The sequence below is a fragment of the Streptopelia decaocto genome (genome assembly GCF_964273445.1).
Source record: "Streptopelia decaocto genome assembly, chromosome: 15".
NCBI classification, from domain to species: Eukaryota; Metazoa; Chordata; class Aves; order Columbiformes; family Columbidae; genus Streptopelia; species Streptopelia decaocto.
The window spans coordinates 4,081,739-4,105,734 of NC_138670.1; the positions used below are offsets into that span (position 1 = coordinate 4,081,739).

Here is a 23,996-nt window from a genome sequence, read left to right on the forward strand (position 1 = left end):
CATTTGAAGAAATAATTTCATTCCTATATAGAAAGCTAATTCTCAATTTTAGCCACATTATATCACGATTTGTGTGGGCATTCAGTCTGGAGAACTACGATTTTAGAAAAGTAGTGTAGAAGCAGTGTAAAAGTGTCTGTGCTCCAGTCTTGGAGACTATTGTGAAGGAGAAAGAAATCAGTTTTCTTATATAAACTGGTTTCAACAAGCACCTTCCCTGAGGACAGCTTTTAATAAAAGTTACTTCTAATTTTTAGTTCAGTTCGATCTATGTGGAGACACAGATGTGGATAGACAATACAGCAAAGTAGTCACACAGCTTTTGGGTGAGGACCTGAAATTCCACACATTTATATCCGTTTCGGTGTTATTTTATGACAGTTCTTATTTTATGACCTTTTTTGAAAATTTCAAAACAAATAACTCACAGAAAAAAGCATGTTCTTCTTGTCTTGGTTTACAGCACGAGGATCAGGCACAGGGTCAGTGTGCTTAATAACAGACACAGATTCACCTGAAATAAAGAGAACAGTCTTGAATTTTACATGTATCGTATGTAAGTCCTGTAAGGAATCAAAAAGTTATAATCCTCAGGTCCTAACACTTTAATATGTCAAATGATTTTATTTAATTGCTTAAGTGAAACAGGATATATTTCAGCCAACAAAAAAATCTTGAATGCCTCGCTTTTCATGAAAACAGGAAAGGATTTAAGTAAACATTTTATATGGTTAGAATTAATGAAGCATACACCGTATCTTTTAAAGACAGATTTGAGGATCAAAAATAGGGTTTTTTTAGGAATACATTACTGGTTTTAAATTCCAGGTTAGTTAACATTAATTTATGCTACCAAAACAGGCAGATGGATCTTCATGTTCCAGCTGAAAGAAAACTGTTATAGCATGCTTGGTTGATTCCTAGCTTCTTTCCTATATTCAGAAGTACTGCTACTTTGTTTTGTTTTCAACAAATCTGAAAAGTGCTCTAAATATAGCTCCTGCACTCCAGAGCCAGTACCAGAAAACACATCAATGTGCATGCACAGAATTTCAGCAAATAAGGCCGTCGTGTACAGAGTCTTCAGTAACAACCGTTTAAAAGCTGCCTGTATTTCCGAAGTTATTCTCTCTCGTGAGAGAAACTGTTACAGAAGATATTATTCAGGAAGATTTCCACACTTCCATATTTGAGCAGTGCCACGACACTCAAACCTAGAACACTACATGAACTAGAATAAAAAGACACTTAGTTTCCCCAAAAGTTACTAGTGTGTGTCTTGGGGGGGTCTCAGTAACAATGTTCATCCCACTAAATTGAACATATAAAGCCAATGATGTTAAGTCACTAGATCAGAAGTTTACTGCACTTGAATGCAACGTAGTACTTGAACAGCAACAGGCTTGTTTCTAATGGATTACTCTAAACAAACGGTAAAAGGGCATTTCCAACTATACACATAATTATCGACAATTCACAGAAAGTATACCTGTGAGGATTGACTGGTCTACCCTTAGAGTTGTAGATTTGATAGAAGTAATTCTTATATCAGCAGGAACCTTGTCTCCAACTACAAAGAAATGAACAAGACAGTTAGAATTTTGTTATTTGAGAGATTTCTAACCAAGCATACTATTAACTCTATCAGCCAGGAAAACCGTTTTCCAGTAACTGTTCAGATGACGAAGATTGCTAACAGGTTATTACTGCTTTTGTGGTTTGCACCACTCTATTATCCAATATACATCGGCAATTTAGATTTGCCTTCAAGATCTCATCCCCTACCTAACCTCAAAGAAATGAAAAAAAACAATCCAGTCATTTTCAATCACATTAATACCTCTTGAAAGTAAAGAGAAAACATTCAAGAGAAAGATATCAATTTCAGAATACATATTTATAAACAACTGTAGCTAAGGTGAATCGAGTTTCCTTTTCAGAAGGACTGGCCCTGGAAAGTCTTCTGGTCGTTTTCTCTCTGCCCAAAGTCAGTTCTCTGCTCTCCACAGATCAGAATGTTATCCACATTTATTTATTTAGAAACTAAAAGAAGTTGTACTTTCCTTTTCTTTGGCACCACTTGGGAGAATAACATTAAAAGAGCAGATTTGCAGACGCATGTTGTACTTTGAACACTGCCAGATGTTTCAGAGTTGGAAGGTAATTGCAGATTGTGCACTAGATTTATTTTTCAGTAATACTACTCTATTAAACATACCACAATCCATATCCCAGTTAAAAGTTTTGCAGAGCTCTATGCTACGTTCATCTTGTCATATATGGAGGGTGTTTCCAAAAGATGGACCCCATTTCAAAGCAGTACCGAAACTGAGTCCATCTTTTGGAAATATTCTGTATTTTTATTTGCACAAACAAAGAATAAAAAGTTCCACTAGCATGTGTTTGAGACACCAAAGCAGCAGACAAGACAAGAAGATAACAGCACCCTCCTAAAGTCAGCAGAGAGTAACAAGTCAGGTGCCAGAACTGTGTGGCCAGTTTAGCTCCAGCACCTCATATCATCCCAGAAATAATTATTGCACCTTCCTACAATACTTACTTTTATCTAGCCTTACTGAGTTTTTGAAAGAATAATTAAAGCTCCACCACTTCGTGACTACTGCAAATAAATGGCTGCACGCAAATTAAGTTGCTAAAGCATATTAATGAGAGTCACGTTTCTGACTCACATGGGGGGTTTTTACATTCTGCATGTCAATATTGCCAATAAATGCATATAATCAAACGCTTCTAATGTAATTTAGCACTGCAAGTATTCAAGTGCCAGCTTCCCCTTTTTAATAAAATAATGCAAAGAAACGAAGGAGGAAGATCAGCTAGCTCAGAAGAGCTGATCTTCTCAGTAGATGGACTCTGCGTCCCTGCAGTGAAATTAAAACAAGCTGCAATTCCTGCAGGAACTGCTTATGCAACTAACAGCAATAATGCACATTAGCAAATAATACCAAGAAAAACTCTGTGGTTGTGTTACAGCCTTAGACCATACAAACACTCACACAGGAACACTATGGAAAATGTTGAAGAGGAGAATTAAGTGCTACTCCAAACGTTAAGTAAACTCGCACCATGTGACTTTTTGAGGTCAAAGAAACCCCAACCATTAATATCAGCAAAAGATTACGCAGTTTTGCTCATAGACTTAGACGTGTGTTTTCATAAGCATATGTATACAAAGGGTTCCAATAAATAGCCACAAACCCCATTTTTGTGTCATTACAGCATGTGAAAACTAATTTAAGCCACAATGCCCTTGAGCAGCAAGAGAAAATAGCATTAGACAAATGGTGACCTAAGCCAAAAATGGCAAAACTATTCAATATGCTCTCCTGATGTCGCAAGGAGCTTTATATGCAGACATATAGTAGCAGCTGGTTTTCAGCTATCACGGAACAAGCGAATACCTCAGTGCAATGTGGTGTAACGCCTGTCCATCTGCATAAACATTTTCAAAGTACTTAAAGCAGCTGGAAAGCTACAGCCAACTCAAATACGTCACCACATCTGCCACACTGTTAAAGACTTAATCACTCCATAAGACAAAAAAAGAAGCTGTTAAAAAAAATAATCTTAAAACATTCAGGCAACTGGACAGAACATATGGCAAAGTTTACAAGTGGTTTTCCAACCTCCTTCTCAACAGTTCTAAGTTGTTCAAGCTCATAATATTCCCAAGTACTAGGAGAGACCCCTACTCTAGTAGATAATTGATATTAAGAGTATCAGGATTGCCATGAAAACTACTGTCATTATCAATTGCCTGAATCAGCCATAACTGAATACAGATAAGAAACCATCCTATGATAGATAGGAACCCACAAGAAACTTTTAGTGAGCAGTCTAGTGCAGCTCTCATAAGTAGAAGGCTTTTTATTCCATATACTCTAACACTGGAAAGAAAGTGGGGATTTTAGTTGTTGTTGGGGGAGAGGGGCTTTTAAAAATCAATTACATTTCAGCCCACAGAACCAGTAAAAGTATTACCTAAGGCTGTGATGGCAACTATGTCATAGCTTTCCTGCTGCACGATGGCTTCCAGCTCCTCTTGTTTGTTGCCCATACCGCGTGCATTAGTGTACATGCACTTCAAGTGGGATGCTGATTTCACTCTTAATTCAGGCTTTCCATCCTTAGGCTGATCTTTGGAGAGCCCAGTTTCAATCCCTTCCCCCTTCAAACCTAGTTTAAAGCCCTCCTGATCAGCCCCGCCAACTTATGGGCTATAGTCCTCTTGCTCTTCCTAGAAGGAGGAAGCCCATCTGATTTGAGGAGACCAGGTACCATGGAGCTTGCCCCATGGTCAAAAAAAACCAAAGGGCTCTGAAGAAATCAAGTAAGCTGCTTTCAAAACTTCCCAGATACATTTTCTTTAAGCACAGTTTAGCCAAATACTTAACTACTGATTTAAAAATCCCTTCTAACTATAAAATTGGATGCTTCTTGGAAGAGCGAGAGCAGGATTTGGTTTGAATCATTATAGCTTTATTTATAGAATCCTTTTATTCATGCACAGAATACTGTTTTAGAATTTTAGTACTGAACTTCAGCACACAATAAAGGAATCTAAAAATAACCTGTCCCATGTAAGGGTGTAAAAAATTATTTAACTGTGCATTAGTCTATACTAAACCAGACAATTTAGTTTCAAGTCCTTGATAGATATGAATTTAAAATGCAATATTAACATGGTGCAGGCTGGACCAGCCTCTGGTGTCAGGACGATGGGCAGAAGCAATGGGGCACATGTTCCATGAACAACGAAGTTGGAGGGGAAAAAAACCCAAATAAAGCTGTGTGGATTTCAGACCCTGTTATATTTTCAGCTACTTCTAGGTATCAACAAAGAACTTTAAAATGTGCTGGCACCATAGTTACCTTCCAAGTGTCAAATGATATTCTAGATCTTCTCATCAAAATTGTTGGTGACAGTAGGCTCAGGAAACAATATTAACTTTACCCTCCTAAAGCCACTATGATATACAACAGTCCTCAAAAGAAAACTACTTTAAGTGTGTACTTTGAGCACCCTTATCAGCTCTGCTAACTGCCTCTGGTCCCTCCCGCAACTGAAGACTTGCTAAGAGGAGGTTTACAGGTAGGTACATCATAAAAAAGTGAGAGGTTTTGCTTTCTTATGTTAATATAAATGTTACAAAAACAATTCATCTTCGAAGAAAGGGATCAGTTCACAAAAAGCCCATCTAAGTGATCACAGTAAATGGAATAATTTTTTCCTGTATAAGTCAGAATGGTTCTTTCATATACAAGATGTACCTAACACTTTCTCATTTATGTTTATCATTAACCAAAGGTAGTGTCGACCTGTATCTTCTATCAGCAAGTTGGGATTGGAATTGGTCTTTTGCAACCAAGATTATCAGTACAGCTCTAACTACTCTGCCATTGTTGTCCAATTTTGTAACATTTTTTTAGGCAAGTTTGTGCTGGGGGACAGCAATACTTAAACCTTACACCTGAACAGAATGGACTGCTTCTATTTAGAAGTACAGCTGTTGCAACACAATTTGTTTTCACTTTAAACTCCCTTAACACGAGGCCAGCTTCACTCCTCTTCCCCCCATTGCATGCATACAATCCAGTCTTCCTATTGTGTTTGATTTCCCCAGACCATCAGAAACCTAATTTTTTCTTCGGTGGTAACAGGTTTTAAGTATTTAACACTTCCTAAACAGGGTATAATAAAATGTTACCAAAAATCAGAAGTGCTACAAAACAGGAAGATTGAGTCCATCTGTGCTTTCATACACGGTCAAGAGCGTCACATTGTCAAAATTAGAAGAGTGACTATGAAATGTATTTCAAGTCTGAGTTTCTACTCCAAGATTTGTTTTCCAACAAGATTACAATAGCACTGGTCCACTCAGTTTTAACCATAGTAGTAAAACAGTACTGGCTTTTCCCATCAAGGTGACATAACACCACATTTGAGTACGTTGATTCTTTGCATTTATGATGCATGCTGCAGATGAGACAACATTCGTGAAACGGCAGTCTCTATAATATGCCATTCTGCATTCTGGACAGACGGAAAAATATCCATCAAGCTTACTGTGCAGTATATGCAGAAATGTCATTATCCTAACCTAAGGACTGTTACAGGCAGAGTTAAAAAATGTCAAACAAACCACACATATTGCATTCTTATCAATGAAAACCAAGAAGACAGAAAAAGCTTAGCTTTCTGGGAGCAAAATATTTTAAGGTTGGAGCTGAGAGTTGTATTGAGAAAAATAACGATATACTGTTTTAAACAGTACATAAGACTTCTTTCCCTATCAAGAGATGCTCTCAGCAGTCTGCTTTGAGGCCAGCCTCCAGCAGGCCACCATTCTGGACTTCAGTCTTACACCACCCTTTGCATTGTTTTTTTCCAATCCCAATACTTCTCCAAAAGACGTAAACCTGCATCTCTAGCGCTGACTCCGAAAATCAATTCTAGTTATTAGAAAAGTAACATGGGCACAAGGACCAGACGTTTTAGAGCAAGATCTGCAACGTAAGTATTTGCTGCTTATACAATCAGGGAAAACCTGTTGCTCTTCATAGAGCGAACATACTTGGGAAGTAGTTCTTGCATACTTCATACCAGGTATAAATGTACAACTAAGTCTTCTGGAACACACACTAATCTAATAAGCAGCAGCTTCTGGCAACTCTGTCTATTTAAGCTGTTGAATACTTAGAGATATAATGACAATGACAAGAACCATCATTCAGCACTTCAGGGCAAAGAGGAACTACTGTGCCTCCCGTTTGGTCACTTACGGATTGCAACTAATGAACATTCATTTACTGAATTACAGAAAGTCAGACATGCTGTATGTAAAATAGAACATTTTAGACAGGAAAATACAATGAAAGCGAACAAAGCTCATTTCTGTTCCCAAATGTGCTTCTTCAAAAATAAGTGACTAGCAACCAGTCTATCCCAATTTGTCAGCCTGGACTTCATACAAAGCTTAACCAAGGCCACGCTGTTTTACATTTATCTTTAAAGATTTACTTTAACCAAGGTGAACAAAAACTCAATTAAAACAAAGGGCAACTTTAAATTTGTAACTAGTGGCTACCTTCCTAGATTAGAGTGCATCCTCCAGTAAACTCAAGCTTTTCTAGCAGCATGATAATCCATTTTAAGACAGACAAACGGAAAAGTCATTCGAGGACAGCATCTGGATTTTTTTTCAGTTCATCAATTCTACGAAACAAACAGTGTAGCTTAGTAACTCTTATGCACTACAGTTCTGAGAACTATGCTCACCAGAGGTCTAGAAGCAAATTTAGGGTATACATCCCAAACCCGTAACCCCAACTTCAGCCCAAAGAGTTCCTGTTCATTGTACAGTATGTTTTCCCCACCTCTGCTGAAATGCACATGGAAGGAAAGTCTTCCTAACATACAGAGTTAAGAAGTTCATGGAATAGTGTTTGCTAGTACACCCGCAAAATTTTAGTGTAGGATTTACACTGATTTGTTAGCTAGCCGGTAATTGCTTATCAAGTGTTCTGCAGTACCTATATGCTCACCGATCCCCAAGAGACACGCAAGACAGCAGGTTATCCACCACCTGAGGGATAATTTGATTCAGGTTACTCCATATTTACTGCAAGGTGACAATGCAGACCTGCAGTTTCCCCTTATTACTTCAAGTCAAATAAACCAGCATCTGTTTCCTGTGTTGACAGATCAATTAAAGAAAATAGCTTCCAGGAGCTTTATTTCAGAAGGCTATGAGCCAGACTGAATAGTCTATGTAATGAATGCAATTAAACACTGCAAACAGCCTGAGAAGTCAGAATAAAAAGTAATAGTATAAACCATTATTGTACTGTCTTTGGGCTACACTAAGCCAACCAGGTTATCTTCAGTGGGTTCAAAACTACTGAAAATACCAAATTATTTTGGAAATGGTTCAATGAGACTTATTCTAAGGGAACTCTTCCAATGTAAAGAAGCATAAAATCTTCTTCTACTTCCCCCAAACTGCATTACCAATCTACCAATTCCTGCAACATTCTTTCTCTGTCAGACTCACATACAGTTACTTCAAATTAACAAAGCTGCTATAGCATTAAATACAACTATTTTGTAATGGAAGACCTGTAGAAAGTTGTTCAAAATTAGATACCAGCATAGGGAAGAAACCTATCACCTGGTTATTTCTGCCACTTGGTTGAAAGATATTTGCCTGGACACACAAATGTCATTGGCACTTTGCCTAGAATTCCATACCCAGATATGTATCCCAGTATGAAGTGCTCTGTCACTTCCCTACATGGGCATCTTTTTGCAAACACCGTGTCAAAGGCCATCGCAGGACTCTTGCGCTCGAGGCACAGGCATGCACACAGTCCCTCTCACCTCCAGGTCTTGACACCAACACTGGTACACAGCGTACGGCTCTTTACTTGCTCAGTAGCTTTTCCGAATTTGATTACAATTAAAATTTCATCATTGTCTATCTACAAGTTAGAATTTCTTGTTTTAGTATCATACTACATCGAAGAACTTATTTCTGTTTTAAATATCCACATGACTTACCCTTAACATTTGTTTAGTTAGCTGCAGTTGACTTTATTTCCAATATGAGAAAAATAAGTGATTAAGACTAGAGCTTGGCACTGTTTGATCCACCAGTTTAACTGAGTATTTTAACCAGCGTGAGCTTCTACAGTCTGTCAACAAGCTAAGACCACCTACCTTAAAGGACAGCATAGAAGCTGGATAAATTTTGTTTCTCTGCATGAGCATACTAGCTTTTTAAGTTTGTAATTTAAAAAAAAACAAACGAAACAGTTCTACATGTGTTGGACTATCAGACACTGTTCTACAAGCAGATTTTAAAATAATGCAATAGCAGCTCTATGAAAAACAGGATACCACATTTGTTAAAGACAGTCTAGTGTTACAGGTATACTAGTCAGCAGTCTATTTCCAATTCATTTCTTTCCTTCAGACACAAGCCTTTTAAAGACATGTCTCAAGGCACAAGTAATTGATTTTATTGATACTGACAATATACAGCAAGGTAAGTAAAAGCCCACACATCCTCCTGGTATTTCATATACAACTTGAGCTATGTCTTTTTCCACAAGATGAAAATGCAATCTCTACCTCTTCCAAAATAGCAAAGAATCAAGTGGAAAAATTTCTGTGCCCTAGACACCTGGCAGAGCAGCAAAATCCAGCATACTTCATTAGTGAGATAGCCCAAATGAGTACAAAATACAGAGTCATCAACTTGCAACTCTACCAACACTGCTTTAAAGTACCAAAAACCACAATGCCAATGTATTCCCATGATATAAACTGCTTCCAAAACTACCATTCTACTGCTGACATTTAAAAATAGGATGAAGATGTGGACTAGACATCTACTGCAGATTATGTAATTTCTACAGTTCTGTTTGCCTCAAAAGGATGCAGAAAACCTCAGCTGCTTAAACGAAGTCTCATTGCAGAACTCCCAGATTTGACTGTACAGTGCAGAAATAGTGAGTCAAACCAGCAAAGTGACAAGGTATCACAATTCACCCTTTATTTCAGCTATCAGCACTTTGTAATTGTACTTGCTCTTCACCAACAGATGCTAAGAGGAAACTGGCTTGAGCCTTCATGAGATTCACCCTCACTCTCAATTAGCCCAGCCAGGGCTGCTGTAGCTGAATCATCCTATGCACAAAACCAAGGTTTGAAACAGAGCTCAGCAAACATTACATCTTCTGAAGGAATGAAAGCTGGGCAGACAGCCAACACCAACTTCATTTTGAGTGCATACTCTCTTCTGTCTGCTAATTAATATCAGAGGAGAGTCAAGTTTAAGGTTATATATTTATCTCCTCCTGAGACTGCTACCACCTCAAAAAGCAAAGTGACACTAGTGGAGATGTTTAATGTACACCCTAAATTGTTCCCAAAGCAGGGGGAGGGAGGGGTGTGGAGAGAGAAATCACTCAGTTAACAGTTGATAATGACCTACAAAATACAAGTATGCAATTATGTCTGACACTTAATAAGAACCACCTAGTTTTATCTGGGAAGGAATTAGAAACATTAAAGACACTGACAAGTCCAGTTTAGAGAAAAAAATATTGGTGTGGTATTATCACCAAGATGGAGTTTTACATATATGATACTCTTAATTTTGTACTCTTTCCCAATAAAGAGACATATTTTAGGGCAAACCCAAGTTATCAGAAAGCTTGATGCAGAAGTCTGATCTTTCAAGACAAGACACAGTACTTCAGATGCTTACACTGGATAAATAGGAAGCTCTGTACAGTTATTTCTCTATTTGTGGTTTACGATACAGCAATGGGCAAAAGAAGCAATAAAGAGTTATGAAAGATGAGAGAACAATGATGTCACATGCCAGTCACCAGCTGAGAGAACAGAGGAAGACATTTGAGAAGTTGAAAAAACCACTGCTGCTACATGTGTCAGAGTTGGAAACAAACTTCAGACAAAACCACCTTTCCTTAGATGCAGGACACAGTGTGACTAAAAAAAATAAATTATTTGCACTCCAGAACCTAAGGAAGCTGCACACATTTAAAGGCAACAAAGAGAGTATTTTGTGATAGAAAACAGACAAGTTACAAGCCACTCTGAAACCAGACTTCAGAAAATAAAATTTTAGAGTTGTGACAAGTGTTAAAACCTGTACTCCAATTAGGATGCTTTGCTTTTAGACCTACTAATTAAACTAAGTGGCAATTTGAAAAACAATCCCCTCAGTGCAAATGCACATTTAAGGTAATTACAGATGAACAGAAGCAAGATTGTTTGTAAGCAAAGCATATACTTAGGCATCTTTGAAAACTCTACCCAAGGGCCTCAAATCATTAAGACAAGTCCCCCACAACAATTATACAATAACACGCTAATACACGTACATACTACATAAATGAGCCTTACCTGCCACTTCTACAATATCACCTGGGACAATGTCTCTTGCTTTAATCCTCTGTACACTTTTTCGGTCTTGTCGATATACTTTGCCCATTTCTGGTTCATATTCTTTAAGAGCTTCAATAGCATTTTCAGCATTTCTTTCCTAGAAGACAGCAAAAACGTGTGATTTTAAAAGCCTTCAAGGAAAAACACATATGTCATATCTGATTTTTTAAATGCAGTATTATATGAATACTACTGACTCAACTACATCTATTCATATAGAAAATGATGTGACCCTTCCTCTTATGAGGTTGTTGACTGGAAATAATTACAACATAATTCAGATATTAGTGGACAGTTACTTACTTCCCATCAAGAATATCCACTGTGTCTTGTTACAGAGAGGCCACACAAAGAGTTCTGTGTAACATACAGATGCTCTTTGACATAACAAAAGCACTAAGCAGAATCAAGAGTCACGGGTTTAGTCTCGTCTCAGCTGTACCTTACCAGCTGGAGCAGCTTAAACTCAGCCTGGAGTGAACTAACACTACTGAATTTCACCTACTGATAGAAATCAAAGGTCAAGCTAACACAAAGCTCAAACAGCACACTATTAACTTTGTTTCGGCAAATCAAGTCACACTAAAGTGAAATTAAAGCATACAGCCTAGACACTTTCCCAGAGTCTCTACCAGTTTATGAACTTAGATGAATGCCCACACAACAACCTTTTTATTTCCACTAACGCCAGCACAACAGCTTTCCTATCTCAAGTGCAGTTCTCTCAGCTAAGCACTAGAGATTGGCATCAACATCGTGATGCCACCTAGATAAAGGACAACGTAAGAAACCAACAGCTTATCAGTTATCCTTCTCTAGCTCTCGTAGAAGTAAATTCTTTTCCACTTTCCAGCCTATTGACAAGTACAAACGTCACATAGTCCTGATGATTAATATATAATGGTAAGAGTACATGCAGTTTTTAGTATGTCTGCCCTTCAAATATATACAAGCCTTTCCAGATAATAAAAACTTCCTCCTGCATGCATCAAAGCAGAAACCTCATCTTCAGAAACTCAAAGGCTGAGGTACTAGGTACTTCTACATAACAATGCAGGTGAAAACCAGCATTACCAAAACTGCCCTGAAGGACTAATGTTTACATAGCACAGCTCAGCACCACAGTGTGCAGAGATACCAGCACAGACCCATAAAGCTGTAATTAATACTAGCCTCATCCTCCACCAGGTAAATCAATACTGCTCCTCAGCACAATAATGCTGATGTAATTTTTCTGTGAATTAACTATTAGTTAACATTAGGCAAAACAGAGTTATAAAAGAAAATGGTTGGTTAAACAAAACCTCTCCTTCAATAAAGATAAATAGGAAAGAATGAAACATGATTCAGCTAGGGCAGCCAGCTCAGTGCGTTAGGCTTTATCTTTTTGTTCCCTGTTTGCCTAAAGTGACGGTAGTCAGACCATCTTGCCAACCACTGAAGTACGAGCAGACGGCACTTCGGGAACAGGGCACGTGAGAGGAAAGGTTGAGGAGGGCAGAGCTAACGCAAGGACGCGGTTGCTCACGTCTAGTACCTGTAGAAACAGATGCATTTATGGGTGGAGACTATGTACTGTGACTTATTTTCCATGCCCATTTGAACAAGGGAATGAGTCATTTGATCTGTACAGCAGGTCTGTTTCAGAGTTAAGTTCACTGCATGTGGCTATATATAAATATACATACATGTATTCTCTGCACACTGTAATGTCTGAAAAAATTGGTTATTTCCTACAACAGGGTATACAGCTACACAAGAAAATCCACAAACTATACAGACAGATTTACATTTCATACTTACGATTACAACATGCAGAATTCTAACTCAAAGTTTCAAGTTAAAGATTAATTCGTGCACAACTGCTTTATGAAGCTTTGAGTAGAAAATGACACTTAAGGGGGCAATGCTCTCATCCCTTGATTGACATTACCTCTTACATCCATACCAGCTCCAGCGGTTGTGCAGCAGCAAGCTGGGTACTGCTATAAGCTGAATTTTGAGGGTCACTACTCAGCCAGCTTACTTGGGGTAGCACAAAGCAGAATGCTGGGGTGTGGAGCAATGCCACTGAATGCCACTTGTGGCACCTTCCAGTGTGTAGGCTCCTCTCTAACATGTTTTAACCTGTTAATAGGGCTCACCCTCTTAATTTTTGCTGTTATTTTGGACAACTTTTTTTTAGCTTTGCAACATTTCATTTATTTCCTGAATTCAGGCCTTAATTCTGGACTCCTTAGTTCATGTGTTCAGTGCACAGCCATACTGGTGGGCACCTGGCTTTTTCTGCAATACTTCTGAAACTTTCGTTTTACCATTAAGTCCGTTTACACTTTCTGTCCAGAAGTTTTATGGTATGTTGACTCTCAGGAATCTAAAGTTAGCAATACATATTACTTGCATTGTGTGAAGCACCTGACACTACACTGTACAGCCCTTCCTCTTCAACACAAACAAGCAACCCACCCCACATTTGTCATTTGATGTTGCAAAAATATCTGCATACCTGCCACACTCCCACAATTGCATTGGCTACTAATATAAGTAAGATTACAAAAGGCTCTACAAATGCTGTGATTGTTTCTTCACCTTCTTCAAACCAGGCCAGGACCTGTAAGAGAAACACAACGATTTAAATTGCTGATTTACACAGACACCTTGCAAATGTAAGATCCAGTAAATTTCAGCTTGACATGCAACTGCTTAGAATTGAGCAACTCTTGAAACCCCTCATTCTTCCAGGGTGTAGTTTTGCAGTTTATGAATGAGTTGGCAACATGCAATGGAAAAGGAAAAAAAAAATCTTTACTGAAGTAGTACAAAGTTCATTTCCAAGGCTGCTCTTCTTTTAAAGGAGCAAGCTATTCATTTGGGAAACATATTACTACTTTTGCTTCACAAATGAAAGAAGTTGTGACAACAGCTATGGCAGTGAAAAGTTTCAAAAAACATTTCATTAGTACCTAAAGCCAGGATGCCAATAGATTAGATGGACTACTTAGAACACTAAAACCTTGACAAAAATCTGAATTTTAACGAAGTTAGTTTGCTTTATTGGTAACTTAGACACACAAATGAAAACGGCTTTACAAGTTTTCAGCATCTACTTGGTTAAATACAAGCAGTGTCTTATTAAAGCATCTAAGTGAAACGTATAGTTACACCTGAAGTTGAATTCTAAGCTGAGTAGCTGATAAAACTCAAATTAAAACTGGATTTTTGGAAGTAAAAAACTCCTTAAACTTGCATAAAAGTTTCCACATAGATTTTATTTTCATTCATCTGTGTTAGAATTACACTCATTTTAGGCTTATGTCATTCATTTGACTTGAACGGTTATTATGTCAGGGCCTCTGCAGAGTTCTGTAGTTACTGAAGAAAAGTCAAATTAACATGACCAGAGCGGAAGAGCTTTTTTGTCAACGCGTTGAGCAACAGGAAGCCTGGAAAGTGACAGTAAATAGGAACAACTTGTTGAGATAATTAGGGCTGGTAGTCAGGCAACAGCACTCTGAATCACTAGAAGACGGCGGCGAGCAAACCGTTACTACAGCAAGCGCCATAATTCCACCAACACGCTGCTCAGAGCTATTGCTCAATTGTGAAACACTCCGGGACTTTAAAAGGAAGGAGCAGCAGCATGAAAGCCTCAAGAGGAAAACAGACTGTCAAGCAAATCCAATGCGACAACAAATTTTTATTACAAAAGAATAAACGTGTAAGATCCAGGTTATGATTAACAAGATAGAAACATCCCAACTGGCAACACAACATTTTGAGGGTCTGTGTCATCCCTCTGGAGTAGAGATTTACTTAAAAATCTCTTATGCTCTCTACATCTTAATGGTGTGGGAGGAAGAAACAAACATCTATCTCCAATCCCCAGTAACAGCTTCTGCCATTTGACCTGCTAGAGCAGTTGCACAGTCTACATCACTGTCTTCATACACTCATTACCCCTTATATCCTAGACAGTTTTTACTCTTCACTGGTGTTGCTGCTGCCACTGGAGCTGCAGAAATGGCTAACAGGACACTGCCAGTTTTCTTAACATACACAAGGTCACACGCTGCCATCAGAAAAGCCTGTTTCTGCCCTCCCTTGCTTTATTGGAATTCTGTAGAGCCCATTTTGCTTCCAACAACACAAGTAAATTCAATCATTTTGTGATGTTCTTAACAGAGCAGGTACCTACAAGGTTAACTGGAATAAAACATCTGCTTTACACAATGTTCAATCTGAAAAGATTATGGTTTAAAACCACATGTGTCATAAAATAACAATGAGAAAGCCTGCAACTTTAAGAGGATGGGGAAGTAGCTACAAGGACAGCAAAATGCAAGTATGTCAAGGAGAACCAAAACTCAGTTTTCAAGGAAACTTTTCCTTCAATAAACCATTATTTCAAAAAGAGCAGATGGATTCAGATTACAGATCCTGACAACACAGAACTGATGCTTTAGATCCTCACTGTTGTGGTTGTTTTTTTTTTTTTTTTTTCAAAGTTACCAATCTGTGACCAGATTAAAATTAAGTATCTAGTGAATCCTGGAAGTCAGCAACACACTTTTCACCCTTAAAAAGTTAACAACTACTAATGGTGGAATGATCTAAGCCCTAGTTATAGAATGTTTAGTAAGTGTTTAAGTAAATACACATTTATAAATAACAGAATGCATTGTGAGTTCTTCATTTTGCTATAGTGGACTACAGCTATATTAACATTCCATTTAGGACACTTGTGATACACAACACATACTGCTATAACAGATCAGGTTTATTATTTGATAGTAGCCTGCAGTAAAAACAGGAACAGTTAAAAAAAAAAAAGAGAAAGTAGAACAAGGGATACAAGTATTTAACTAGGTGTTTTTAGTAAAAACAGATCATATGCTGAAACCTGGTAGACACTAGACTATTCTTGTCCAAGGCATTGAGTCCTTGTCAAAAAGTTTCCACTGGCACACTTTTAAGACCCTGGAGAGGTTTACGACGAGAGATCTTTGACTACTATTCAAAAGGGCCCCACCGTATTTCAGCCCTAATCACTTTAAGACTCACATGTAGAACAGCTTAATTTCCAGGTCATTGATCTCCAATGTACTGTTCTGGCAGTATGGTTCAATAAGTAAAGTTACTATGAATTTAAGAATCTCAAAAGAGCATGGGGGGGGGGAAAAAACCTACAATAATTGCTTGAGAAAAATGCAAGTCTGAAAATATAAGGGAAATTAATAGCAAGACATAAGTCCTATATCAACGGCTGACGTAAGCAGCTTAAAGGACAACTTTCATTCAGCATATTTGCTTTAGGGCTGCTAGAGCTATGGCTTGCAGAAGCCTATTTTAATCACAGCCTAATGGAGTGGACCTGCAGGACACCAAGTCAAAAAATACATTATGACAGGCAAATAGCACTTAGTTTTCATGTTTTTTTTGTAAAAAGGGGGCACAACACAGAAGTCAGCAAGCAATTAGGTGACTACTGATGAAAACAACTAGAAGAAGCGTCCTTAGAGCCTTCTGCATTTCTACAAGTGAAATATACCTTATTGACAGTTAAGTTACAGAGGCAAGTTGTCTCAGATGACAGTTTATGACTACACAACAAATATACAATTAAATAATGGAAGTTTCAAGATAGAATTCTGTTGCCCAGCAAGCTGTACCCACTTACCACTAACAGAGGAAAAGCAAACAGTTTGTTGTCAGCAACCTAACAAGGTTTTTTGTTTGGTTTTCATTTTGACAATGGAAACTTAAAAGCAAGCTGGGAGAGTAAGACCTCATCCTAACAAAAAGAAGCCCTGGACTAATTAAAGCAGGACATGTAAAACTGTGAACTGCTTTTAAGAGAGAGGTCTTCTCACAGGATACTGTGAATTAACATTCGGTATATTTTGGATGTTGTACTAGCTACTGCTCAGAAAACACACTTTTAGTGATTTCTCTTTTCAATATAGTTCAGCTTAAAATTAAGCAGATGCAAACTTCTTCCTGAATACCAGGAAATATCAAAGAAAAAACTCCCAATTTAATTATTCAGCAGATTTTTATTTGCTACCCAAGGAGAGAAGAGGAAAAAACTCCACCACCAATGGATCTTGGCCACAGATAAAAGTACAAAATTAAGAATTTTACTGGGTTAACAGATTGTAAGCATCTATCAAGATACACCACTCCATATATCTGAAAACAAACACATTCTTGTGTTTAGTGTAGCAATAAGGAAAAAAAAGAGATACATAACATCCACAGTTTAATTTCTACAAAGTAAAATGGAACCACAATTAGTTCTCCCAGTTTTATCGGCCTTACCCATCAGTTGGTATCTGGGGTGCTACTGAGTAATGTGAGTTGAGCTAAAAGCATGTGAGTGTCATGTTCTACAGGAACCCTTATCTTGTGCCACATGCTCACTGCTACTGACCTTAACAGGTAGTTTTGGGGTGATTTCAGGGCAAAACCTGCAGCATTTTTACTGGCACATCTTCCTCTAAGAATAGCTTTGCTCGCCTTTTAATGCAGATTATAGTCACACTAATTTACAGGAATAAATCACAATATATTGTTTCAGTCTAAACATGGATATTCGCTATTAGAAAACATGCACTTCTAAATCAGCTTAGGAATTCAAGAAATAATTGGGGGGGTGCTCTTAGGATGCTGTATTAATACTTAAGATTTTGGTAGAGTTTACAGTCCATGCTGCATCCTGTAGAAGAAAATTCACTGTAAGTGTGATGCAAAGATAAGATCGCATGGTTAAGTATGCATCACTGTTTAAAATATATATACATTACCAAACACTTATTCTACATCACATGCACAAGTAACATCTTGCAACTTGTCGAAGTCATTTATACAGCAAAAAAAGCTGATCTTTTATGTAAATACTGTACATCTGAATACATGCTACACAAGTAGCAAGAATTAAAAGCCATAGTTCATGGAAAATTAAACATAATCTTACTTGCACCTAGAAAGTCAGGCTATTAAAGCCCTTGAAATGCTGAGATACACTCTATGGGCTTATTTCTGCATAGGCTTCACAGATTGAACAACACACCAAGAGAAGGTCCAAGCCTCTATGTGAATCTGTTTACTCACCATCAGAAATTATTTCTCTTCAAAAGCCAAACTTAAGGCCTAAATACTGAAGTAACAATGGTCTAAGAATTTAAACTGTTACTAACTAGGCACATCTGTAACAGTAGTTCCGACTTGGAATGTAGGACAGAGTATCTACAGCCAACAAACTGGCAGCATATGACCCCTGTAATCAGCCAGGGTGACACAGATTCAGCTGTTCGTCTGATTTATTTTACTGACACATACCTGACGGGGCTGTGGCAGCAGAGGACACAAAAGGCACTTTGAATGCAGAAGTTTATATTGTATGTAAGAGGAGATGTTTCTGCATAAAAGTCTAATGCAGATCTCAGTGTTTCAGACAGCTGTTTCTGTGTAGCCAGTTATAATGGTAAGAATCTAGTAGGATTTATGATCACACCACAGTCACTAGAAAAGCTTCCATGACACAAAACAATAATCTATATACCTTGAGATCCTCTTGCTCATACCCGAATCTTAGGCTCTTTAAATGGACAATGTACAGCTGAAGAACACTGCTACATTCACTGCCCTAGAAGCACCCATGCCTTTCCTGCAAGCACATTGTTTGTACTATAGCACGAAGTACATACTCTGTTTGATTGCCAGAAAAAACAAAATCAAATCAAAATAAGTTCTCAGTGTCACACTGAAAAAACACACCCTTAAAAAAATAAGTCAGTGCTATATATTTGTCACCAACTCCAACACTCAGTCCCCCAACTAGGAACTCCAAAGACTTAGGGGCTTTGGAGGTGATCTGTTTTTTCATAAGCCACCTTTTTGCATCCCTTGTCATTAAAAGAAAACTCCTATTTAAGCATCTTGATGAAAATTCCCTTTTGGACATACACCGGATCTAGAAGCCTTCAGTAGAAAGTTATTTCAAACAGGAGCCATTATCCAACCTTACTTCTGTCGGTGCACTATATGACACCCTATTTTCTACTCAAGTGCTACAGTTTCTGGTCTATCAAACAACATATCACAGTAAAAAGCAGTCACTAAAGTGAGAATCAGCACTCCACCAAGTTTAACAGCACAATTCTGCAGGATTTGACACTGCCCCCAAGAAAGCCAGAAGTCTTGACTCGTTAAAGAGCAGCTCTCAACAGTATTACTCAATAGCCAAAACCAACGCAAATGTAACTGACTCCATTTTAAGTCTGATTATCCATTTCAAGATCTCTAAGGTACTGGGAGTTTTACATGCCTTGCAAGAGCACAAATAGAAAAACTGAATTTCTAAGCCTTGTAAAAGATAGCCTAATAAACACACCAAAATTAAGCTCTAGCATTAAGTTGTTCTATTAGAAGAATGACTTGGCATAATTTGTAATTTCAGCATTATGTACAATTCAAGTTTTTAATGCAACATTTGCAAGTGTCCTCATAGAACAATTACTGTCCACAAGCCTAACACAGCTATGTATTCAAACATTTTCAGGAACACCAGAATTTAGTTGATGTTAATTACATCAAATTTTCGCAGCAGCACGGTATTTATATCAACGTACTCAATAGTTCTTCACAGCTACTACAAAAGTCTCCAACATGCTTTCATCAAGAAAATGTTAAAACCTAAGAAAATGAGACAATAGATGATCACCTTCCGAGCAGGGAAAAAGCCAGAAAAAAATACAAAGGGGAAGTGCTTTTGAAAAACCAAAATTTCAATATATCTAGATTTTACTTTTACATTTCATTAAAAGAAAAAAATCTTTACTATTAATATGAATTTATGGTAGGTATCCATAACTCCTAAAGAGGAGGCAGAAAAGGGAGAGCAGCAGCCCAAGGTCATACACCATGTCAGTTGCACAGAAGCAAAGAACCCTGACCCATCTCACACTCCATTAGACTACAGTCTCCTCTTAATTAGATAGGAAAATTAAGTATACTGAAAAAAAAAAAAAGCTGAATCCAGTTACTAATCAAGTTTTCAAAGAGGGCTTGGCAGCCTGTGTTATATGACCTCTGTCAGTCTGGTATCATACTTGCTCAGATTCAGCAATGAAAGCTTGAAGTTTGGCAAATCTAATTTTTCCACTTACTTGGTTATAATAAAAACAAACAGTATACCTTGGCATGAAAAGTAACAAACTTCTTACTGTCATTCATCTCATGAGATTCCTGATTTTTCAGGAACAAAAATACATCCCCTGCTCGTCCCTCTGGGAGGGGACAAGGGGAAAAAAAGCTTTTGAATGACCCGTTTATTCAATTTTCTATAGCCAGCCTGATTTCCTCCCAGGAAACAAGTCTGAGGAGTAAGGCACATTTATCTCCCTGGTCAAGATCAATGCCACCAACCACTGCTCAGCTGGTAAGGGTATACGCACACCAAACCCCAAAGCACTTTGCAAGCCTCTCCTGGTGGAAGATCAGCACAGAGTATGTGCTGCAGCAGCCACAACAGGCAACCCTTCCCCCACCAGCTTCAGAGCACATTCTTCTCTGCCCATCCTAATTAGCCGGCCCTTAGCTAAAGAGTCACCACAATTTCCACTCCCCCCAAGAGCTGCAGCTCTTTAAAGTAGTTAATTGCAACTCCAGGGCAAAGTCTACTATAAACTTTTACCTAAACAATTTAATATTCTGCACACTTTGTTTCTGTCGTCCAGCTCCCCAAGACATATAGCTTTCATCTTTCTCCCATATTCAGCCTTTGCTCAGTTTTCCAGATTTTCAGCACATACCCTTTATATATTATGTAAAAAGATTGCCTAAATACGCTTTGAAAAAAATAAAGTCAAAAGTGTTGTTGTTCATTTAATCCTGTATGCAAAGCAAGATGACCATTTAATAACTACACCATTCAAAGGTCAGTTACCAAATTTGGTCAACAATGGTGCCATCACCGCTGTCATCATTCCTGTCACTGTCAAAAGCAACAACTGTCACCTTGCTATTATCAGGAAGGGAAGGCAACTGGAATATTCGCCATGTAGATTCTATTTACAGTCTGTATTGCATCCAAAAATGTCTTCCAATGATTATACATTGAGCTTGATAACGATTAACTCAAAGGCAAGAAGAATGTCCAGTTAAACACTTACTCAAGGTTAGTCTTCAAAGCCAACGAAAGCATTGGGAAATCCCACCTCAAATAAGCAAGCTGGACTGAATGAGAAGCACTTTTTAAAATACCTGTCTAGTGTTGTTACACACTTATGACTCATGCAATGAAAGATTTGCTGGGTTTTTTTTTTCTAGCATAAGGAAATCTCTTCCCAGGGCAACTAAATTAAGAGGTAGCAACTTACTTTGCATCTTCTACCTTTTGAGAAAGAGAATAACTTCAGCATGTACAGTTTCTATACATTGGTACATTGTCATTCTGTGATACAGAAGCCTATGAAATAAAAAACATTATACTTACAAAAGATATACAAGCTGCCAGCAACAAAATTCTAACTAGCAGGTCTTCAAATTGTTCAATCACAAGCTCGAGTAAGGTTTTTCCTGCAATATTTAACAAAGCCATTTAGTTAGGCACATTTAAAAAAAAAATCCTGATTTATTGCCAAAAAGAATTAGCAGATTTCATGAACATGCTTACCTTCCTCAGCCGGTAACTCTTGTCAGTGGAAGGGTTTTCCAGGAAGCATGTCAAAGAAAAGAAAGCATTGAAGAAACACATTAGAGCATTATAATAAGGCATCCACCAGATATTGTTCCTGAATTGCACACTCAACTGGGTTGTATTTGACAGACATACTAAAAAGCCCTATTAAGGTGGCTCTTTTCATTAGAACATCACAACAGGCCTGATAGTTTTGCATTTTAAGACATATATACGTTAACTCCCAGAGTGTGTTGAGGGTTATAATTCAGCCAAGTCATCACTCCAGCCAGCTGTGGGACTTGGGCTGTTACTGCACACAAAGGGTCAAAGGCTCAAAATGCTTTTCTGACAAAGGTTTTCCGCCACATTCACTTAAAACCAACCACACAAAAAAACACCAAAAAAACCCACCGAACTTGGTTCAACATATTTCAAATTCTTTCCTCCATTTTAAGGGCATTTTCTTATTTCTGCTCACCCTTTTTAATTCTTGGCAATAAGATTTAGTAATTTAAGGGGCTCAAAAGCAGTGTTAAAGCTAAAATAACCCCACCGTGTAATCTTCTCATAGCTCTTCATTTTTCCACAACGTGCAAAAGGGACTAGAAAGGCCAAGCAGTGGGAATAAAAAGAGACATCAGCTGAATTCTGTGCCTCGACTCGAGAGAAGAATGTAAAGGGACAGAAAAGCACTGAAAAGCAGGGAAAAATGAAGGTCAGGACGGACAAAAAAAAAAAAATTAAAAAAGAACACCCCACAGCGTTTCATTTCGGGATGGAAGATTTCCCGGCGTTCAGATGAAAGGGAAGGGAGGTGACAGTTCCAACAGCCTCCTTCCCAGAGCAGCCCTGTGAGCCCGGGCTATGAAAGAACCCACGAGGTGGAGTTCAGTCAGCCATCTTCTCTCCCTCGCTCCTATTCCGGGTCCTGTAAGAGATGCCGGTTTCACACAGACACACGCGTTAGGCCTCGAAACAGGGGCCCCGAGAGCATAAAAAAGAGAAAGGGGTGGAAAAGGGAACAGGAGAGGAGGAAAAACGACGAGTGGCAGCGACAGCATCCCCGCGGCGGACGGAGGCGGGCGGCGCGGGGCCGTTTCACCTACCGTTGGAGCCCCATTTCTCCTTCAGCTTCTTGACTTGCTCCAGGCTGAGCCCGGTGCTTTCGTTGACGCCGAAATAAGCCAAAACTTCCTCTACAGTCTTTGTGTGCGCGTTCTCCATGGCTGGGGCAGGGAGCAGCAAATGGTGCCTCGGTTCTTCCTCCTCCTCCTCCTCAGCGGCGGCGGGCGCGGCGCGGAGCCCCCTCCTCAGTCCCTCGCTTTCTTCCCCACCGCCCCCGTTCTATCACCATAGACCCCCTCCCGCAACAGAGAGAAGCCCCCGAGCCCACCTCAGCGCCTCACGCTTCCCGAAGGAGGCAGGCGGGGGAGGGGGAAAAAAAAAAAAAAAAAAAATTAAAAAAGAAAAAAAAGAAGGGAAAGCCGTCGATTAAAAAGCCCCTGCCCCCCTCCCACCCCACACGCCCTCCGAGGGAGACGAGCCGCCTCTCCGGTGGGGATGAGCGGGGCTTCAGGCGGCCCCAGGCGGGCTGCTGAGGAGAAGAGGCGCGGGCCCCGCAGCCGCTGTCGCCTCAGGGGCGCGGGAGGGCGTGCGGGGGCTCGGCGGGTGCGTGTGCGGGGATGGGCCGCGTCCAGGTGGCCAAGCGGCCTCTCCGTTCGCCTCCCCGGGCTCCGAGCCGCCCCCGCGCAGGGTGATAACGGCTCGCCTCAGCCCGCTCGCCTCCAGAGGCGAGGGAGGAAAAACGAGCAGTTGCCCCGCTGCCCGCCTCGCCTCTACACGGAAGGGTCGGAATCGCCCCCCCGCTCTACCAGCCCGATCCTCCCCTCGCCGGCCCAGTCCGCTGTCGCCGTCACGGCTTGGGCTCGCTCGCCGGCTCGCTCACTCGCCCGCCCCCCGCGCCCGGCCTCGCCGCTAGCTCCCGCTCGTTCCGGTCGCGCACCGGCGGCGGTTGCTCTAATGTAACTTATGGGAGCTGGGCCGCCCGGGCCCCTCTCGCCGCCGCGGCATGTGGACGCCGCTCATTGGCGGGGCGCGCGGCGCGGGGCGGGGGAAGGCGCGGCCCCGCCCGCGGCGCTGAGGCGGTGGCAGCGGCGCCTGGCGCGGCTCTGCGCAGCGCGGCCGCCCGTCCTCGGCGGGGAGGAGGCGGAGGCGGGTGATGCAGGCCTCATGCGGCGGCGGGAGCGCTTCCGCTCCGCGGTGGGAGAGGCCCGCAGGTGGGGTGGCCGCTTTCCCGCCCCCCTGCCCCGACGTGAA

The 23,996-nt window shown here is 39.9% G+C and overlaps 1 protein-coding gene across 2 annotated transcripts in view; it reads right to left on the minus strand.

The window, feature by feature from the left end:
- The window catches only part of ATP2A2 (ATPase sarcoplasmic/endoplasmic reticulum Ca2+ transporting 2), a 42,159-nt gene extending 18,453 nt beyond the window's left edge, over positions 1–23,706 (minus strand). The window contains exons 1-7 of one of the 2 annotated variants that reach the window (XM_082065906.1): positions 22,787–23,706; positions 21,675–21,692; positions 21,495–21,577; positions 13,506–13,610; positions 10,958–11,096; positions 1,490–1,570; positions 429–514 (exon numbers count right to left, since the gene is read on the minus strand). In XM_082065906.1, the coding sequence (XP_081922032.1) occupies positions 429–514; positions 1,490–1,570; positions 10,958–11,096; positions 13,506–13,610; positions 21,495–21,577; positions 21,675–21,692; positions 22,787–22,904 (630 nt within the window). In that variant the 5' untranslated portion in view covers positions 22,905–23,706. The remainder of the gene's footprint in view (positions 1–428; positions 515–1,489; positions 1,571–10,957; positions 11,097–13,505; positions 13,611–21,494; positions 21,578–21,674; positions 21,693–22,786) is intronic. The other variant, XM_082065905.1, reaches the window with a different exon arrangement.
- Positions 23,707–23,996: the final 290 nt, after the last annotated feature.